Source organism: Anas acuta, chromosome Z, assembly GCF_963932015.1.
Source record: "Anas acuta chromosome Z, bAnaAcu1.1, whole genome shotgun sequence".
Lineage (NCBI taxonomy): Eukaryota > Metazoa > Chordata > Aves > Anseriformes > Anatidae > Anas > Anas acuta.
In genome coordinates this window covers 55,662,359-55,680,056 of record NC_089017.1, presented here as the reverse complement: position 1 = coordinate 55,680,056, position 17,698 = coordinate 55,662,359, and the positions used below count along the sequence as shown (strand labels likewise).

The 17,698-nt window shown below is 35.6% G+C and overlaps 1 protein-coding gene across 2 annotated transcripts in view; it reads right to left on the bottom strand.

Moving 5' to 3' along the window:
* Nucleotides 1-1,616: 1,616 nt before the first annotated feature.
* The window catches only part of WDR36 (WD repeat domain 36), a 32,176-nt gene continuing 16,094 nt past the window's right edge, over nt 1,617-17,698 (bottom strand). Inside the window, exons 13-23 of one of the 2 annotated variants that reach the window (XM_068666732.1) lie at nt 17,238-17,352; nt 15,791-15,956; nt 15,410-15,518; nt 14,577-14,656; nt 10,217-10,324; nt 8,999-9,096; nt 7,632-7,774; nt 6,877-6,993; nt 6,554-6,635; nt 4,159-4,346; nt 1,617-2,502 (exon numbers count right to left, since the gene is read on the bottom strand). In XM_068666732.1, the coding sequence (XP_068522833.1) occupies nt 2,353-2,502; nt 4,159-4,346; nt 6,554-6,635; nt 6,877-6,993; nt 7,632-7,774; nt 8,999-9,096; nt 10,217-10,324; nt 14,577-14,656; nt 15,410-15,518; nt 15,791-15,956; nt 17,238-17,352 (1,356 nt within the window). In that variant the 3' untranslated portion in view covers nt 1,617-2,352. The remainder of the gene's footprint in view (nt 2,503-4,158; nt 4,347-6,553; nt 6,636-6,876; nt 6,994-7,631; nt 7,775-8,998; nt 9,097-10,216; nt 10,325-14,576; nt 14,657-15,409; nt 15,519-15,790; nt 15,957-17,237; nt 17,353-17,698) is intronic. The other variant, XM_068666733.1, reaches the window with a different exon arrangement.

The following is a 17,698-nucleotide window of genomic DNA, read 5'->3' as shown; positions in this document are numbered from 1 at the left end:
TCTGAAGTGTTTAAGGTAGACTTAAAACTCATCTGTGTATGACATAAATATGAACACATCTGATGAGATCATCCACACTGCAAATGTTATGTCAACAGTGCTTAGTTTGTTGGTTCTGCTTTCAGAAGAATGGCCTGTTTAGCAAAAAAAAAAAAAAAAAAAAAAAAGATGTGTTTTCCTGACTCCTTCAGGTAGTCCAACGAAAACAAAACAAACCAACCCACACATTACCTCTCCCTATAAATCTTAAAAGTTTTGAAGACAGATCTCGTACATACAGTTTTAAACATGTGCTGAAACAAATGTATGTCAGTGAAAAAGAACATGTGCAGACGAAGTAAAATGAAATATAATTTCACAACTGCTTTATGGCTGAAGGACAGTGAAGGACTGGAGCACCATTAGTATTTCTCACATTAGTTCTGCCAAGAACAAGGATGAACACACATTAGAAGGTAGCAGGTCAGGAGTATTCAAACAGAACTTAGTTATTTTCCTATAGCATCTAATTAAACTGTAGGTCCCATTACAACAGGATATTGTGTAGTATAACTAGGTTCTAAAAGAGATTAGATGAACTCGCAGAGAACAAACAGGTCTGTCACAGACGATTAAACACAATTGTTAAAATACAGCTGGGTCAGGAAGTATCCAAACAGCTGACCGCTGAAAGCCAGTGTAATGTGCTTGAAAAGCGACCACTTTTATACAGGACCTGCTTGCATCTATTCCTTGTTCCAGCTGGAGACTTGACACTTGACAGAGCTTTGCTCTTATACAGGAGGAAAATTCTTTTTCCACTGTTCCTTCAGCCACTGAGGAAGTTATTTAACTACTGCACATCCTGCCTCCTTTGTATATTCTAATACCTTGGTTCACATCAGTAACTTCAAAAAAATATTCTTTAATATCTCCTAAATCAAATAGTTACAGTGGCACACCTATAAGTTCACAGATTATCATTATTTACTACCTTGAAATTAGAGGGATTTGGGTATGCCTCAGATCCATTCAAGTAAATTGGGAGTAACAGGTTCTTGAGAAGTGCACCATCAGAAACTAATCATTCTATATTTTAAAGAAAGATTTGAAATTTTAGCAGCGTGCTTCATAAAAAACCTCAGGTGTCCATCACTCCCACTGACTCTGTATTTTCAATCCTAACTGGCTAAAACGCCCGTCTATAAAATTCCATATTAAATGTTGAAAAGAGAAATTTGTGGTAACCGTAGTTAAGGAAGTGTCAGAACAATGCAGAACAACTCCACACTACATTTACATGTTTGCAGATAATTTGTTCCAAGATGCATAACTAAAGACCCAAAATGAGATGGCATAAAAAAAAAATCACATACACAGAAGAACAAAACTACATGATCATTTCAGTCAGATGGGTTCATGCCAAATGCAATGAGCCCACCTTTCAAGTACTCATAAAAATTGCATGTTATACTATGCCTTTAAGGTGAAGCATGTGAAATAACAGCAAGGGTCTTTATCAGTAGACAGTATTCTTGAACAGCAAAGTTCAAGATATCTCTCATAAGTTCCCAAACTCTTCCCAAATGCTATCATTTCAAACCTAAACACCAATTCATAAAATTTGACTCAAAATATTTCTCAAAAGTCTAAGCTTTTATTTCTGTAATTTTCAATCCTCTTAATAAAATACTCCTAATTTCATCAGAAATTGAGCATACAACATTATACTAAGAAACTTGTTATAAAAAACAGTTTATTTATTTTTTTTTGAACTTCCATTATTTGCTGTGCAGCTAGAAATCCCTGGTGTCAGAAATAAGTGTCTGAAGCAAAATAGTGAACATATAGTTTGCCAACATCAGAACTTTTACAAACTTTATACAAAAAGCACTCTGATTTTAGAGGGATACAATTTTTTATATTCCTTTGCAAATTTAAACCAACGTTAAGAATTTGTTAGCAATTCAGTTGCTTTTTATTTTTGCATCGACAATATGGATTTATTAAGCACAACAGAAGTTTTGGTCTCCTGTACAGAAAATACACTCCCACTTTTGTTTGTATTTCTTCTTTCTCATTTACATTTTTGGTCATGAAAACGTAACTAGTTACCTTCCATTATCTACGGTCTTCCAACTGTTTGTTCATTGATAACAGAAACTAATGCAACACGTACATTTAAGCTGCACATACTACATTTTTCCTGAACAAAATATTCAGTTATGCACGTTCTAAAATACTTTGCCATAAACAGATGAATAAAATACAGCATTGAAATTCCCAGTATAATTATTGTAATCCAGTATTTTTGGCAACAAGTTGTACTATTTTTCTGAGGGGATTTTTATGTTGTCAAAACTCTTAAATAATTTACAGTAAAGCACTTTTCATGTATGTTAAGACACACAAACTCTGATTGAACAGAGTTCGCAAATGAATCCAGGTTTCCTCAAGTTGAGTTGACAATCTGGATACTTCTTCCAGTAGGCTTGGCTCTGATGAGACAATCTTAAGATGTAACTGAAAAGAATAATAATAAAAAAAAGCAGTTAGTGAAACATATACAGACTATCCACACATTCAGAGTATCAGCTTCTTCATTCAACTCCAATACTGTGCTTTCAGGAAAGTCCTGAGTAAATGAAGGATACTTCTCCTTTTAATTCCCTCCATTTAATCCTGACTCTATTTTGCTAGTCTTTCAGAAGCTATTTTCCACCCATATATGTATTAGGTGGCTAAGGCAGCAAAATATCTTAAATATTTTACTGCTTTGCTAGTTGCACTGCCGCTGCTGAATCTATCTTAATCATACACTTCCATAGAGAGTAACTTTCTACTCTTTCCAAAACCTGCATCACAAATTAATTTTCAGGCTAGAAAGATGAAACAGATGCCCATGAGATCAACCAGAATTACTATTTTAATTAGCGGTGGTGCATAATTCAAGAAGAATGCTGTTGGAATATTCTACTGATAGGGGGAAACAGTAGCTTTCTTCATACAATAAATAACAATCTTGGTAAAGCAAAAAGAGAAGCAGTATTTCAATCCTGCAGAAAGCCAGTATATTTTATGTATATATTAATGGATGGAATAGTTATTTTCCCAACTGCAGCATAAATCTAGAAGTCTCACTAAGCTCAGAGCTGTTTTCTGTCCAATCCACAGCAAAAGATATTGGTGTGCACAAATCTCAGGGTGAATTTATAGTATTCTGCTATAGTTCACATTGGGAGTACATTTGTAAGGCCCACAGCTGTCCCTAATACATTAACTGAATTTCTTTAATACAAAACTGAACAGAAAGTTGAATTCTACCACGTATTCGACTGTTAATTATATCCTGTCCATGGAACAAGACTAATAGTAAACAGATTAGTAACAAATAGGCAAAAAATTCATTATTACCTCATCCTGAAGTGTTTTACTCTACAGACCTATTGATATGCACTACTCATTCTTGTGGAGAAAGCCCCATGCATTCCATTTAAACCCAAGGGAAAAAAAAAGGCCAAGAATAAACTCCTATTTGTCTGGCATAAAATCAATCCCTGCACTAATTCTGCTGAGATATTCTCAGTTCAATAACACATATGTCTGAACATTCATAACAACTCTCCTACTAAACTGAGAGTAATTGCTTCCCCACAATTCCATAGAGCAGAGTATCACAAAGGTTTAGATCTTCTACAGAACAACTTTATGAGTAACTGCTGTTGCATTTATCACAATAACTTTCTGATTTCCACACATCTACAATTAATTTTATTAGTTCTATGGAGCTTAACAGTTAACAGAAGAAAGGCAGCCCACTGATATGCAAAGCCATCGTGCATCGAATTATTTAAAATATAAACAAATCTTAACTTACCAGTAAACAACCATTAACAAGTTAGCTATGTTACAAATAATAAAACAATCCTAAGTAGCAAATACTAGAATAAAACCTGTCTGGCACAGTCCTCTTCATTATACCTGTTTACTTGACTGTGACCTGATGAACTGTCAAATTATCCAATGCAGTCTCCAGGTCGTTTGTAAACCATCCCAAACAGAAACCATTTAAGGTAATTCTTTCAAGCAGACATTTTGCACAGCTTTTTCGTTGTTTTAAAGGACAGTGACCACTTTATACAGGACTAAAATCAAATTTAAAAAAAAAAACATATTTACCTTTAAATATAGTGCAAGGTATGCTTGAGCAAGTTCGAAGTTGTACTTCTTGTTCAGCATCATCCCAATCATTCTCAAAAAGCTTAGCATCACCTCCACAGAGCCACCACCTTCAGGGGCCAAACTCCTTAGTTCTATCTCAATATTAGATGGTCCCAAGTCTTTCAGCACATTAAGTGGAACTGCATCTGTGTTAAAGCATCGAGCAATACATTATCAGTAATATGTGTATAAAAGAATCTTAAAAATCTGTCAGGAGCACTTCAAAATTCTTGAAATATATATAAGTAACAGCTCAAATTTCTACTGTTTCCTTACTTTTTGGTTTCCACAAAACGCCACCCTGTGTTTAACTTTCTTTCATCACAGGCCTTAGAGAAATACATCTCTAATGAGGAAAATGCTTTTTTTTTTTTTGTAAATCACCTTGAGAAATACAAGTATCACCTTTGCATTCTTATCACTTTTCTTTCATTTTTGTGTCTTACGATGAACACAGTATCTGATAACAGTCATTTTGTATTTTTCTTTGTCCAAAAGAAAGTATAAACTTGCATTTTAAGCTGTTACTAAAAACATACCTAGAAGAGACAAACCAAATACAAAGTTTACTAGGGATCTTTAGTGTTTACTGGTACTGACATAAAGAGAGGTCAAACAATCTGGTGCATCAAAGGGAATTATTGCTCATCAAGTAAGTTCCTCCTGTTGTTCTAGAAAAGAGGGGGAAATTCCTGGTGGAAATGCATGAAATTTACAAATATGTCTTTCCTCCTCTTCATAAATGCTTTTCCTCATGATTTTACAATACTGCTGGATCTTTGAGAATTGACTGTTTTAGAAATGCAGCAAGAAAAATACACATTTGCAAACATAACTGCTGGTAAGAAAATTTTAAATATTGTCTTATCATTAATATTTCAGCTTCTGAAGTTGCTAAGAAGCAGCTTCTTATACTCCCATATCATTGTAACTAATGGTATCAGGCATTGGCTAGTATCTCTTTGGTGGTTTAAATTTGATTCCACTCATGAATATTTGATTTCTCTGAAAATCATTCACTAAAGTGCAGTTGTGACATTAACAGTACTAAAAAGATGCATTAACTAATTTTTGTGCTGTGACAGATTAAAAAAAAACAAGCAAGGATCACGGTATGAAATTGGTACACATTCGACATGGAAAAGGTGCCCATCTTAATTTATGTTTTACAGCCTTGCTCTGAGGTGCAAATCCCTGTCTCCATCCCAGTGGTAGGCTAGGATGGCTTCTAGTACACTACTACGTACTTGCATGGCCTACTTGCCTTTGGAAGAGGCACCTGTAAACTAGCAAATACAGAGCCATGCTACACATCAGCACAGACATTGCAGTGCACAAACCTTACAGCAGACCTATTGCCTGAGGGCAGCCGAGGGGACCACTATGTGCTTGCTACCTGTTGCAGCCAGCTAGCAGGGGCTTGATTAGATTTTTGTATTTTCACCTTGTGTTTCACTCTTTCCTGGGCAGCTCTGAAACAGCTTAATAGAACACTGTTAATTGACATACTAAAAACACAGAATAAAAAACACACCTTGCTTGTGACAGATGGCCATAATAAAGTATGCACACAACACATTTCAAGTGCATCTGAGTAAGCTGTTCATCTCAAAAGAGTTTAAGAAGGGGTAGGAAAAATTCCCAGCAGAACTGCTTCATAAAAAAGCTTTCAGTAGCTGTCCCTTTAAGTTTCCAGGTCAGCTATATTGCCAACTGTTTCCAAAAATCCATATTCCAATAATTTTGTAGCAGCACAGTTTAAGAGAAAAACATAGCAGGTACAGTCAACCCCACCGGCACCTTAAGTGACTGAATTTCAAGAAGAAGAAGTGAATGTCAAAAAAACCAACAGATTATTTAAGTTAGCTACTTCTTCCTAGGCTTTTAATTATAAAGCAACTACTATTACTAAAAGTAAGTTTGGTGAATGTCTGGTGAAGTAGCCTTTGAAAATACAACTCATTAGGCAAATGATATTTTTCATGTTTCAGTGAACCACCAGATTATTACTTATCACATCATTCCCTTCCTTTCTTACATTACAAGCAATATAGAGCATATTTTTTTCTGCATGAGAGCATTACAATCTGCTGAAATACCTTAATAACCTTATCTGCTTTCTATATACAGCTTTTAGCCAGAACTTGGATCCATGCTGCAAGCAAGCTAGAGTAACAATGTTTCTCTGATAAAGATCACCTATTTATGTACTACCCAGCTTCCTACATAGCAGACCTTTTTGCCTTTGCTACTGTATTATGTGTATCTTACGCCCCACATTAGAAATCAAACTTTTCAAAATATTACTAGCTTCTAGTAATAATGGAATTTTCATTGAAATTTCTCAACTTACATTTGTTAGTGCTCAGAGCTTCTTCAAGATGTATGTAGAAATCAGATTTCTGTGCCAGCACTCCAATGTTTACCACCTTTGACTAGACCATGAAAAAGTATGTGAGCATACTTGAATATGCAAACATATTTTTACATCTTAATCAGATTATTTTCTTGACAGGATGAAAGGCTCCAAAAAAGAAAGCAGTAAGTAGACAGTAGATGCATTAAAAACTGTACTGTTAATCCTTTAGCAAGATTTATTAGGACAAAAAATCTTATTTAAGAGTTTGTTGCAAAAATATACTAGATAAACACTATTATATTGAGTCTTGTTTTTACCTGTGCATCATTTTCTTGCTCTGGAGCAGCATATCGGGGTATAAGACCAGGAACTGTTGGGATGAAGAAAGGGGCTGATGTGGGAACTTTCGGTGGCTCTCTTGGTTTGTTTTTTTTCTGTTAATTAGATATTTGAATAAAGTCACGATCACAACAAGAACAAGTGAGAATTTTCTTTTAAAGAGATGAATTTTTAGAATTTCACAAATACTACTAGGATTAACTGAAAAGTAAACATACAGAAAAACATGTTTTGCTACTGAATACGAAGCTATTATTTAGGACATCAAATCCCAGAAATTGTGAAAAGTAGTCTTTTGCAGTCTTCTACATCAAAATCCTGAACAGTATCAGAAAAGCAGGATCAAGTGTCGTGAATAGATAAATGCAGCTTATAGGTCAAAGTCAGGTAGCAGGCATCTGCCTGTATGCTAGTATTTTTTGCAAATTCTCTCTTTTTTTTTTGCTTAATAGCAATGGCTTTCTGTTGTTTGAAGACAAAATTTAGATTTAGGAGCATTCATAAACTGCATTGACATATCTGGTACAGACAGCTATTTTGCATATTGTGAAAAAAATAATGGCAAGAGTTAATAAACAGTTCTTCCTTCTTAGGAATTTCTTGAATACCCAAGAGAATAGTTAGGACAACTGTTTTGCACTACAGAAGAAACATTTTTTTTTTTTTTAAACCTGCTTCTTAAGTAACACCATCTAAATACTACAATAAACAATGGTGTGCCTATTATTATTACCTTGATAATATCAAGATTGAGGAGGTTTTTCCACCTTGATTCAGGTAATGAGGAAAGGGTCACCAGCTGTTCTCCCAATTGCTCAGGTGAGTCATATTCTATCATTTCATCACATGTTTCTTCACCTTCTGCCACATCCACATCTTTCAAAAACAGATATCTTTTATGAACATGCATACTTAACTTAAAAAAAATGAAAATAAAACCACAATTGTTTCTTTTACTTTTTGTTTTAAACATGCATCAGGAGCTAGATACATGGGTGCTAGTGTAACAAATACCTGACAAACCACAGAAACAAAACTTTGTCAACACTGTGAAATACTAAATTGAGAACAATTACGGCTAAAATGTAGAACTCGAAATACAAAATTTTAAAGACTGACAAGAAAACACCTTCACTTTCTGCTTTCTTTTTGCACAGTACTACTTGGCTGAAAACATCAATGTGATAGAAAAGCCTGAAGGCATAAAGAAAAATGAAACATTAAAAGCTCCGAGCATCCAGACAAAAACCTTACACTGGCTGAAGACAGACAATGAATTCAGGCATTCAGCCAGAATCAGTTTACAAATTAAAACATTAGAAATTTTGGGGCAAAATCCCATTTTTCTAATTCAAGCATCTGAAATAAGCATGTGCTTAATGAAGCATTTTACACAGAGTGGGGTTCCTTGCTCTTTTGTGCAGTCAACAGCTAAGTGTGTCTCTCCTCCTGATGGAGGTCTCCTGTTAGAGATCGAAATGTATTCAACCTCAGGAGAACTGCAAAATTTAACAGACAAGATCTCCATCTAGAGGCCTTCAAAAACACAACTATTTCTACTAAATATGTCAAAAGTCCAGTTTAAGCCTTTTTTTTACACTAGAAAACTAACACAGACACGTGGCATGTGAGCTGAACCCAGTCCTGTTGCCAACATGATAACATACAGAATTAAGTACCATGGCATAAATGCAGACAAAAACATTGGAGGAAATGAGAACAAACAACAGCCTCCTTCCTGCTGCCAAGTAGTAGTATTTATTTCAAAACACTCTCACAGATGCCACAACTGAAGGTACTTAACAGCAGTCTGGGCTTAAAGAAAGCAAGCAAATAGCACAAGCTTTCTTATTACCCACAAAATCTACTCAATTAAGTGGAGATAATCACAATGTAATTATGTATGTCTGAACGTAGAAACATCAATAGATTGTTATTAAGTAGTATTAACACAAAAAGAGGATGCCAAAGAATGCAAAAAAATGATAGAAACAATAGAAAAAGTTCAGAAATAGAATGTTAAGACACACTAAGTTTTCACTGAGGAAACACAAGTGTCTTCTATTTGAAATTCATCAAACCGAATATATTCAAGATTACCTTCCAGAGGGCAAGTGCCAGGGAGTATTACCATAGAAGGTTCATAGTCTGCTGGAAGGGGCCGTAAAGAAACAAGTGAATACAGAGAACGGTTTGACCTGGAAAATAAGACAGCCACTTTTAAAGCAAGTTTCATGTGAATGGGAACAAACATTTTAGACAGAATTCTACCGCAGTCTAATACTACTGCACTTTGACTATTCACTAGATTCTATTCAAGATGAGGAAAACTTTTTTATTAGATAAACACAGAATGATATATGATGATACACATCATCAAAATGTCTGAAATTATGGCAATATGAAATGAAATTACTTCAGTCACTGACAATTTCTGTATTATTTGCAATGGCAAAATTACCTAAAAAACTTGCTTGTAATTAGTATGTGCAATGTATTATGCAAATATAAACAAACATCCTGCTTTCACATAATTTCAGAGTAGTACATTTAGCAAATGTTTTTGGAATTTGGAACCTGCACACAAGCAATGCTGGCAATGACTTTCTATCAATACAAACTAGGAGTAAACAAGAATACATTTGCCATTATTCACAATAAAGCACTTTTACTTAAACAAAGAAAGGTCTAACAAGTGAATACCTATCAGGTAAAACTACAGCCAAAGAAGAAAAACCCTGCCAAATCTGCCAAAGAAAGACAAAGGAAAAAAAAAACCAACCACAACAAATATATTAAACAGACTGTTACATTAGTCCTAGATCTAACCAACAATTTGCTTTAAATCTCTATAAAATTGAACAAAAATGCATTTTTACACCTGTGCTGATCTATCAATAATAAAAAAAATAGTCATAATTTTCAAATTCTACCAAGAAGTCTCAGACAATGTTGTATACTAGGAGAAGAAAACTAGTCCTTCAGATGGTGACATGGTATGACACTGACATTTAAAAAGGACAGAAAAAAAAAAAGAAGAACGAAGGAGAAACTTTAGAAATGGCATACCAGGAATTCTTTAGAGTAAGAAACAGAAAAAAGCACACAAAGACTACTTAATTATCAGCGTATCTTAACAATGAGAAATTTAAAGATCTACAGATTACAACAGTGTAGAATACCTCACTCTTTTAGAAACAAATATGATGAAACTCTTGAGATGATACTTTGTGGAACATTCATGTATTTGCCATGAAGATGATTATAAGTCCTCCCCACTCAAAGTTCTATGCAGAAATAGTTACGTTACATACTCACCACAAATAAATTCCAAGATCATCCACATGTGCTGTAGCTAGAAAATCTCCTGTTGGAGACATAGTCAGGCTCACTGCTGCGGAGTCCAGCAGAAAGCAATCTATGAGGCTAAAGGGAAAAGATAAAGAAAAACATGAACAAACTAAACTTTTTTTTTTAATACATATCTGAATTATAGCACAAACAGGATTGAATGGAAGCAGGACACTGGAAACACGAGCCAGCATATTAGAGCACTGAAATACAACATATATAAACTTAGCAAATGAATGGCACTGGGCAACAAACCACGGTACCTCTATAAAATTTTCTGACACCAGCTACAGCTAGAATATTTATTCTACCTCCTTAGGCACCCATATTTTGTGGATAATATGCTGAACCATCTGTACACATTCAATTCCTTAGGTCTAATGCTAGCGTTTTCAGCAGCAATAAGTCTCATACTTCCAGTCAGCCCCATGCTGGTCTGAACTCATCTTTTAGTTCTCTGCCATTAGTTGTCAATTCTCTCTCTTCAGAACTTCATAAGAATACCTGGTTAAAACTAGGGTCTAATGTCCCTAAAGTAAAGAATGAACCTGCAAAATTTGTAGATCTTTAAATTTCTCCCTGCAAAATTTGATCATTTCCAATATTTTCTCTTGACACTATAAGAACTTTAACAAGATATATTTATTGTTCCTTGATCATTCCTTTTACTAATACAGAAAACTTAAAAAAGACGACAAAAAGAAAGTTACAATATTAAAGGATGTGTGACAGTTTTAACAAGCCACTTTTAAGTGGCTGATGATGCATACCCTAGTAGACTTCCTTTTAAGCTCGCTTTCGTAGCATGGCCTGTCACTTTGAGGTACAAATTTCAGTTACTTGAAATTGTAAGTAACTGAATGTGACAAGTAGCTCATTGACAGAAACAATAAAAACTGAATGGAAAGCATGAATAAAGGGATTGCTCTTTACAGACATTAAGCAAAAGTAAAGCAAGAAGCAATGACCGCAGCTAGTTCCACAAATCTGTTCAGTTCACAGAAATATATTAATGTAACAGAGGGGTTTAAAATGTAAAATCTTGCGAGCATGTATTTTCTTAGGTACTCATCACTTTTACAAAGGTTTGATAAATCAAGTTTAGAAATCCACTTTTGTACTTTCAATGGAACTTTTAATTTCATTTACATGCTGGTAGACAAACATTACAAGTTAAAAGTTAATCAGGCAGGAGCCACATCATTCACTACTTACAACAAAATATACAAACATTGAACCAGTAAGTGCTAGAACGTGTATCAGTGAGCGTACAGTGGCTGGAAGATTTACCGTAAATGCTGCTTTTAGTTGTAAATCCATACTTTTACCACTATCTGTATCAGTATCTGAAAATTATTGTTCAATAAAGTAGCCATAATGAAAAACAGAAGTAACAATAAATTTAATCAAGTCTTCCCTACGTATGAAATTTAAGCCATGATTAAAATTACAGAGTTCAGAAAAAAAAATCTGTCCATCTTGGAAGGGCAATGTGAGACATGCCCATGATTTTCACAGAAAATATGTCTATGCAAGGTGTACTGCAGGAAAAAAACTTTGAGTAACACCAAGGTTCCTGCTTGTAAGAACCTCTACATAAATTGGTAATTTCTCCCCAATTCTTATAAAGCCCTACATAAGCAAGCACAAACAGTTAAGCTGCATTCCCAAGTAAAAACAGATGCTCAATAAGTAAATGGTATGACATATATTAAAGTCAGTAGGTATTTTTGTAACTTAAGACTCAGTCATGTTAATCATGTTTCTGTATTAGTCATGTTAATTATTTTCCATCTTTTCAATATCAAAGCTCAGTCTTTAGAATGCACAGTTTATAATTCCATTCTTCTGCTAAGCAGCAAACGTGCTATAGTAGAAGTAAATCAAGCACCTGACTTTCTATGAAGAGCTGTTCCTTTCCAATATATTCCTCAGCCTGCAGTTATAGGAAAACCTTTTCTTAAAATAAAAAATTAAGAAAATTTACAAATTTTCTCAAATAAAAAACTAGTCTAATCATTTTCAAAGACAGTGCGTGTCATGTATTTCATGTATGTCTGGATTTCAGCTTGATCAGAACTTCTTGCAGTTCTGAAGCAAAGCTTATCATATGTTAAAGTGAATGTGAGTGAGAATGGGCTCTATTCAGAAAACAAAATGGATTAATCCTTCAGCATATCAGAAAGCATTCACTTTAGGCAAACTCTTTCCATTTACATTAAGGAGCTACTTCCAGAAAAATTCACACTTATTCATACTTATATGAAAACTCCACATTTCATCATATCTTCAAGACACTGCTAATGTGTATTCCCAAAAAAAGGGCACAACACCCAGTCCAGTTGGGTGACTTCCATTACTTGGACATTCGTTTGGAAAATAACATAGCGGTGAACAAGTTGTCTGGTTCCTGGAATGTCCTGAGGACTACTTCCTGCCACTAATGCTGGACGTGACTAGGAACAGTACACCACTCTATTTACTGCTCACAAACCAAGATGACTTGTCATTCAAGAACAGCATCCTGGAGGCAGAAGAACCATCCATCCCTGGCAATGGGATAAGAAGAAGGCAGAACAAGAGACTGTCCTGGTTTAATGACCAGCTTTTGGGTATGCTTAAAAGGGAAGAAAAGAAGCATACCAGCTATGGAAAGACAGCCAAATACTCATCGAGGACAAGAGCCTTGCTAGGATATGCAGAGATGCAGTCAGAAAGGTTAAGGTTCCACAAGAAATGAAACTGGCAGGGTTTTAAGAAAAGTGCCTGACATAGTTGCAACACCCATCCATGATCTTTGAAAAGTGGAAATCAGAGGATGTTCTTGATGATTGGAAGAAGGCAAATGCCACACATCCACATGAAGGTCCTGAAAGAGGACCCAGGAAAGTATGGGCCCTCTTACCTGTCTTACTGCAGCCCCTGGGAAAGTAAAGGAACAAGTCCTCCTAGGAACTGTTGCAAGCCAATTGAAGCAGATGACTGGGAATAGACAACACAGATCTAGATTTACCAAAGGCAAATCATGACTAACCTGGCCACTTTCTACAACAAGAGCAGTGGATATTAATTACCTGGACTCCAACAAAGCACTCCACAATGTTTACGACAGCCTTCTAGCCAAAAAGGGAAGATACAGACTAGCTGGGTGGTCTGTGAGACAGGTAGGAAATTGGCCAACAAGCTACAATCACAATGTGGTGATCAATTGTTGTAGCCTGGGCAGGCAGCCTGTCACGAGCCAGGTCCCCTGGTGATTGATTCTAGCCTCTGTGCTGTTTAGAAGATAAATGATCTGGACAACAGGATTTAAAGTACCTCCACCAACCATGCTAATGATAGTAAACCAGGTGGGTGAGGTGGACCTCTCAAAATGAAGAGCCACCTTACAAAGGGACCTGGACAGACTGCCACAGTAGTCAAGCAAGAACTGTCTGAGGTTTAATGAATAGAAGTGCAAGGTCTTGCATGTGGAATGACATAACCAAAGAACCCGAAACAGGTTAGGATCTATGTGGCTGAAGAGCAGGATTGCTTAAAGGGACCTGGGAGTCCTGGCAGACATCAAGCTGAGCACGAGTCAGCAGTGTGCTGCTACAGCAACAAAGGCCAATTGGATCAGATCAGGCTGCATCTGCAGTGGCATCATTAGTAGAGATAGAGAGGGGATCATACTCTACTCAGTCCTTCTTAGGCCGCCCCTGGCGTACTGTGCCAAGTTTTGATTCCAACAGTTCAAAAAAGACACGGACAGATGCAGAAGGTCCAAAGGAGGGCTATGGAGATGACCAAAGGACTGGAGCACTTGACCTTTGAGTAAAGGGAAAGAACAAGGTCTTTTTACCCTGGAGAAAGGAAGGCTCTCAGGGACCTCACTCCAGTACTTAGAGAGGCTAGGAAGAAGATGAAGTCTCTCCCTTTGTACAAAGCCAAATGAAGAAGACCGGGGCAAAAGGTACAAGTAGCACCGGGAGATGTTTTATCTTGATAGATGACATTTTTAACAGTTACTGTAATGACCGCCCCAGGAGGTCATTGTTGTAGATTTTCAAGATGAAACCGGTCAGGGTGCTAAATTATCCCGTCTAGGCTACCTTTTCCATGAAAGGTAGGATCTTAAAAGGCCATTTCCAAGCTGAGCTGTTCTACAATTCTATGACTGCTAGCATCGCACACAATTAATATACTGGATACTGTGCTCTTTCCCCATGTATAACTTTGAGTATCATATAGTACAGTTCGGTGACATAATCAAGCAAGAATGACTTTTTACCATTTAAGAGACAGACTATAAGAAGTTTTGCTATAGCTTTTTCAATTGACTCACCATCCAGATGGAAGGTCCCAAGTCTTAATGGTACAGTCCATTGATGAAGTTATTAGCCAGCGACCATCAGGACTGAAAGTCTAAAATAAAATACTAAGTTTAAGTATGACAACTGACAAGTCAGGAAGTTCTCTTTTACACAGTTGAAAATTAGATTGCTCCCTAAGATCATGATGAAATAGCCTGGCCATAGTAACAAAACTGACAACACCTTATTAAAGAGGGAAAAGGAGAAAAACAGAAACTATTTCAGAACAAGTCTAAATATACTGACAGAGGTTACATATGACTTCAAGTGAAAGCATTCTGGTCCTCATTTTTACATTAACAGCAGAAAACACTTAACATAAAACTGAAGAAATCAAATACTTCCTAGCACTAAAAACTAAATCAGAAGCTAAAAATGAATTATTTTCATGAACAATGCAAAGCACAATTACACAAGATGTAAATAAGTAAATATCAGTGTGTGGTATAATCTCAGATCTGTTCATGCTATGTATTTACCTGGTGTATTTTTTGTACATGTGCAGTTTAGGACTGTAGCACAATGTTATGCTCAACTTGACTTCCATTATTTCTAATGCTTTATTTTGTTAAACTCAAAAGTAGCTTCTTGGATGACTATAGTAAAACCCCAAACTACATTAAAAATATACTGCTGTTTGAACATGATATATATTAAATTGAAAACGAATGTGGTCAAGCTATTTCATTGTTCATCACTGAATAAAATAATCAGTGACTGCATATATGTAGAGAATTCCATCCTCTTTAAAATTAATTTAGCACATGCATACATCACCTATTACAGTGAGTGAGTTAACAATTACCATGTCATTAATCCGTCCATGGTGTCCTGAGAACTTCCTGACAATCTTCCTGGTTTCTATATCGAAAACACTAATACTGAAGTCATCAAAGGCAATTCCCAGAATACCACTGCCAAAAATAAATAGCATATATGACCATGAATACTCAGAGATTAAAAAAAGGAAAACATCAATAACCTTGCTCCAAAAATATCATTACCCTAAAATAATCTCAGGGAAATCAGTTTACACACTCCTTCAGACTAGCACTACATCTCGTACAACTAGCAGTCTGTTGCACTTCAAGCATCAAAAACTTAAATTTCATTACAAAATTTGTGATCCTACACTTTTATATGCGCAGCAAAACAATATGCGTATGAAATACCTTTAGTTTCTTACCTGTCTCTGTGAAGCAGAATTCCACTTGGAGAAGATGAAAGATCAGTGGAGTGAACTAGATCTTTAGTTTTGAACTTCCAAAATTTAATTAACCCTTCACTACCAGCTGTGATTGTCAGCTGGTTTAATCCATCCACTGCTAACCCCCTTATGGAACCCTCATGTGCTGCAAATCAAAGGGAAAAAGAAAGTTTTATTTCAGACTTGAAACACAGTTTAGAAATCAGCATACTGCTTAGTACTGTTCTGTTTGTCTCTGCTTAACTACATAAAATAAGCCATAAGCATGCGACAAACAATTCCAAAGTGACCTGACAAGACCAGTTGAATTGTAAAGTCTTTGTTTATTTTATCAGTACAGAAACCAAACACACAAAACTAACTTGTATTCAAGTAAGCATCTAGGAATACATAACAAATTCAAATAACACAAAAGTTGTGCATAGTTGAAGCTGAAGATTAGGTTTTCAGTTTGGGAGACTTTTTTGAACATTAAACTTAACGGACTTTTTTTTTTGTATCATTTAAGGATTTGTATCATTGAAGGATTTTTTCCAAGGAACTTGACCACTTCACACAGAATTTACAGCTTCAGATCTGGCCAAAAGTCTGTTCCACCACGCCCCCCAGACAACTTTACACTGAATTATAAAGAGGAGCTTATCTGTTTTTGGATAAATTTCATTTCTTATTCTATGCCTCTGGTTACTGGCCAGTAACCAAGCTTATAGAACTGATCTCACTACCAAGGAATAATGATATTGTAAGAAACTGCTTCAGATTTCCCAAGTTAGATGGCTTTTAGCATCCTGTCAAGGTTTGAAAATTCATCAGGACTCTTTATTTCTACAACTAAAACCATCAGACTATAAGGGCCCTACTATAAATTGCGGATTTACAAAGCAGCAGCAAATACACATGACATGCAATATATATGTGCACAACCACTGGAAGGAGATGAACACCATTATTCACATAAAGTCTGAAGTTTGCAGCTGGGTAATTAGATAAAAGTATTTGCAAAGATCTGGAATTTCTTACAAATTTCCATTTCCTGTGTATACAAAGTATTCTTTCATTTTTAAGCAGGGCACACGAAACATGTGAAACTACCTCTGAGGAAGAACAGTATAACAAGAAGTCAAGTACCAAATGAGACCTGAGGGTCTCATTTTAGTGCTAAACATATTGGTAACTGCCAAAGTTCTGCTGATTAAAATGAAACAGATGCTAATGTCACAGCTATTAAAAGTAGGTGGGATGTCCTTCAGAGTAGGTCTCAAATTACTGCTGATAACAGTACAAGCTAGGACAGTACACAGTAGTTACGGAAATGGAAAGGACTCATTCCCAAATTCAAATTGGAAAGTATGTTAGATTCCTCAGATGACAGAATACTAAATTGTTGCTGTTCTGCTGTTCAAATCAATACTTTAGAAATTCCTACCTCTTTCTTTGCCATAGCACCCTCTGTGAAGACCGGATTGCATGTTATATACATCTACCCGTCCTGTTGACATCCCAATTACAGCGAAGTTCCCACAGCTGGTAATGTCAACAGCCTTTGAGGGGAAAAAAAACAATTATGAAAACAATTCTTAAAATGTATCTCTCATTAGAAAAATTGTTAGAAGATAAATAATGTATAATAAGAATGCAAAATACTGTCTGTTTTTATTAAACTTCAACGAGAGCTCCATGGAATGAACCTCTAAAAAAGATTACACCTCTAAAAAGTATAGAAGAAATATTAAAATAAGCACATCTGCAAGTAAATAAGACAGTGGATGCTTATTAAGGATAATGAAATACTGCCTTGGTGACATTTTCATTTAGAAATATACCTAGCAACATCAAAGTCGTAATCTAAACGAGTAATTTAAATAATCAAGGCATCCATGATTTCAG